General features: G+C 41.8%; 1 protein-coding gene across 1 annotated transcript; it reads right to left on the reverse strand.

Moving 5' to 3' along the window:
• Positions 1 to 2,652: 2,652 nt before the first annotated feature.
• Positions 2,653 to 3,651, reverse strand: LOC138259901 (olfactory receptor 2G3-like). The gene has a single exon (XM_069207871.1). The coding sequence runs from the start codon at positions 3,649 to 3,651 to the stop codon at positions 2,653 to 2,655; it is 999 nt and encodes a 332-aa protein (XP_069063972.1).
• Between the last annotated feature and the right edge of the window lie 543 nt (positions 3,652 to 4,194).

Consider the following 4,194-nt stretch of genomic DNA (forward strand, 5'->3'; position numbering starts at 1 on the left):
GTAGGAGCTTTGCATGTCTCCTAGTTCAGCCTAAGCTGATCTGCTATAGCAACCTCTATCAGCATAAGCTGCTAGAACACTACTAATCTACTAATAAGGGATAACTGGACCTGGCACAAGATGTAAGTACCACTAGGTACGCACTATAAGCCAGGCCAGCCTCCTACAGCTCCTCCCTCCCATCCTGGCTAGGATGGCCAACCAAGGTGTGGATGACCCATCAGTCACACCTAGGCTCCCTTTGTGTGGCTGTCTAGAGCAGTGGTTCCCAACCTGGAGTCCGTGGACCCCCAGGGTTCTGAGACACATTCCCAGGGGTCCAAAGGCCTGGACCGGCAGGAAGGCACTTCTCCAGCTGGTGCCTCTCACTGCCTATTTTTATATTTATTACTTCATTTGTGCAGCAGTTTGAAAGGCAAGCTTCCATGTTCATCCAGCAGCTTTCAGGGAAAAATAAAAGTGTCAAGATAACTCTGATGATTAATGTACCTGCTAGAGAGAGATGGGAGCTATGTCTAGTGGCAGTTTTTACTCATCTAAGGTAGCGCCAATGGTTAATATAACTGGTGCAAAGAATGTGTATCATGCAAAAAACTGTATTTCATGTGCCTAGCACAGTGGGTTATTGCTCTTGTCACAGAGATTCTTTTGTTACTGTGCAGTTCATAAATTACAATCGTAATCTGGCACAGTGAGCTATAAACTGCCATCAAAGAGCTGCATGCAAACTGCATGGCACAAATTAGAAAGTTATGTTTTTGCCCCAGTCTTTTATTTTCCTTATGCTGCTAAAAAATGTTTGCTTGTGTAGAAATACAGTCTTATTATTAAAGTTAACGCTAACTACTGTGTTATGTTCTGAATCCTGAGCTTGTGCTACTCCAGATCAAGCACTCTTAGAAAATAACTACCAGTATGGATGACATGTGAATCCTACACCTTCTAGTCCCCTGTCATGTGCTCCTACACCCTACACTGGTATGAGAAGGGCTATAAACAAATGAATTCATGCGACAGCGAGGCTCAGGAGAGATCAGAGGTCCTTATGGTTTTACTTCCTTTCCCCACCACATATTTATGTGAAAAAGCGTTCTCAGATGTTATGTACCTAACAAAAAAAACAGACATTGCTTGGGAAATGTAGAATCTGACCTGAGGATTCAGCTTCCCTAAATAAAGCTAAACATTGAAAAGTTGAGATGCAGTGCCAACCTTCCCATTACATTTTTTCAATATAAAAAAATCACATCTTTGTGTATTTTTTGTGAATTACTATTTCAATGTTTGATATTTAAATCTTACAAATTGCTTTGGGGTCCCTGGTTTCCAATAGTGATTCAGTGGGGGTTCTGAAGAGTCAAAAGATTGGGAACCGCTGGTCTAGAGTGAATGCACAAAGCTCAGCTGTTACCCAGCCCAGACGTATTCAGGCAGGCAGAAGGCGCCAAATGACTAGTGTAATAAAATACCAACTTTTTATAAGTAGCACTTTCAGAATTACATTTTAAAATCTGACTTCACCATAAGTTGGGATTTTGTGAGAGAGACCAAATTTTGGGGGTCCCATCACTTCCCAAGTGGAAATTACACATATACCATGTAATAAGGTAATCCCAGTTTTATCCTATTGGAGAGATAGGCCTTGCAGTTGTGAAAAACGAATTTAAGAGTTTTTGTCTACTAGGACATGCAAAACATAAAAGTACATGTCCTAATTTTTCAATACACTGCACCCTGACCTTGGGCTGTCCAGGACCTACCTTAGGGGTGACTTATATGCACTAAAAATGATAGTTAACTTTCCAGGTTTAAAACTGCACACACAGGCTCTGCAATGCCAGGCCTGAGACGTGCTTGAAGGGCTATTTAAGAGGCTGCCACAATCCGTGCTACAGGCCTCCTAGTAGCATTTATTATACAGGCCCTAGGCACAGGAAGTGCACTTTACTAGGTACTTATAAGTAAATCAAATATGCCAATTGTGGATAGTCCAATATTACCATGTTTAGAGGAGACAGCACAAGCACTTTAGCACTAGTTGGCAGGAGTGAAAAGTGTAGAATCCTAATACCAGCAAATACAAGGTCATAAAAAATGGACGGGAGAAGGCAAAATGTTGGGGGAAAGACCACCCCCAGTATTCAGGCGAGAGCACGTGACTTTAGCAGTAGTAATCAGTGGAAAAGTGCCCAGGTTTTTAAAGTCAGCAAAAACAAGGTCAGCAATACAGGAGGCCTGAACGCAAAACATCAGGGGAATCCACGCCAAGGATGCCATGTCTAACAGCCCTCCCATTTGTTTCTTTATTCCAAAGCATTCCGAGTGCATTACAAGATAGGACGCAGTGTTTTATCAAACCCACAAACATAAACAAACTCCAGACAAAATTCTCACCACCCACCCATTGGTAGCAAGGTTTGTAGTGTCATCTTCGGGTAATATAAATTTCTTGTAATACCTCAAAACGTCCTTTGTTCATTAGGGAGAAGGAAAGGACTGTACCTCGTTTATTGTCTTAATTGCAGATGTTATTTTTAGACGGACATTTTTGACTCCAATTGAATGATGTTTACGCTGGAAAGAAGCAACGAAACAATGTTAGCTAAACTTAGGTGAGTCCAAAGTTATGTTTCTTCTTGTATTGGCCCTGTACTAAAATCTTGCAATAGTTAAAGTGAAACACCCGTAGCAGCAGAGCCTCCCCTTTGTTGTTAGTTTTGATTGCAACAATGAATTTTCTATTGTCTTTCTGATTGCCCTTTTCACATCTTTGTTCCTAAGGCTGTATATGAGAGGATTGAGCATGGGAGTAACAATCGTGTAAAACACAGAGAATATCTTGTCACTAGTGGAGTCTTCTGAAACGGGCTTGGTATATAATAATATTGCGGTTCCATAGAAAATAAAGACGACTGCCAAGTGTGAGCTACAGGTGGAAAAGGCACGGTGGCGTCCTTCCACCGAACGCATCCTCAAGATGGTGGTGATGATGCAGATATAGGAAATGACAATGAGTGCAAGAGGGAAAATAAGAAATAATGAGACACCAATTACTGTCACCACTACATTCGTTGAGATATCTGCACAAGCCAACTTCAGCAAGAATGGGGCTTCACAGAAGAAGTGGTCTATCTGGTTAGGTCCGCAAAATGGCAGTTGGACAGTGATTAAAATGTCCATCAGTGATATAACAAAGCAACTTATCCACATCACACCTGCCAACTTAAGGCAGACTACCTTGTTCATAACTGATGTGTAGCGGAGTGGGTTGCAAATGGCTACATAGCGGTCGTATGCCATGGCAGCCAGCAGGAGGCACTCTGTCTCTCCCAAAAACAGGTAGAAGTAAACTTGAGTCATGCATCCAGTAAATGAAATGGTCTTCGTAGTGGACAGGAATAGAGACAGCATTTTCGGAGAGATGACTGTTGTATAAGTGATGTCTAAGAAGGACAAGTTGCTTAGCAAAAAGTACATAGGCGTGTGAAGACGAGAATCCACCTGAATGACCGTGATGATAAGAAGATTCCCCATCAGTGCACACAAGTAGATGACCAAAAATATCCCAAAGAGGACAGCCTGAGTCTTGGGATCTTGAGATAGTCCTACAAGAATAAATTCTGTTACGAAGGTCTGGTTCCCTCTTTCCATTGAGTGTTTTCCTGTGTTGCTGTCTGCGGGGAGAGAAAGAAAGGTAACTGGTGCAATAATGGATAGATATAAGTATCAGCAAGGCCCTTGGTGCTGCAGACTAGAAGGACATGTTTTTGTGTAATTAAAAACCTGAGAAATAATCTGCAAACACAGAACCCCTGCAGAGTAGCAATTGGTGGCAAAATATATTATGATCACAATGTCGATTCCTGCTATTTATTTGCAATTGGAACATCAACAGTGGTTCAGCTATGCCCACTTTAGGTCAGGCTATGGGCAGCTGTATCTGTTTTGTACGATAACTCGTGACATTAGCAAATACGTACAAAATTAAGTATATAAAGAGAGTGGGCTTTGCGTGAGTCCACTTCAGTCTTTAGCGTTAGTGCTTTTTTCTGTTTTGCGCGTTACTTGAATAGCCTGTCATTCGAGGCCGCTACATTTCACAGATGTTTACATTGCAGCTTTGCAGTTTCTTACTCTGAAAACAGCTGTTAAACTGAATCTCTTTCAGTGTATGATGAAAGAAGCAGGTGGGGA

This window comes from Pleurodeles waltl, chromosome 2_1, assembly GCF_031143425.1.
Source record: "Pleurodeles waltl isolate 20211129_DDA chromosome 2_1, aPleWal1.hap1.20221129, whole genome shotgun sequence".
Taxonomy (NCBI): Eukaryota; Metazoa; Chordata; class Amphibia; order Caudata; family Salamandridae; genus Pleurodeles; species Pleurodeles waltl.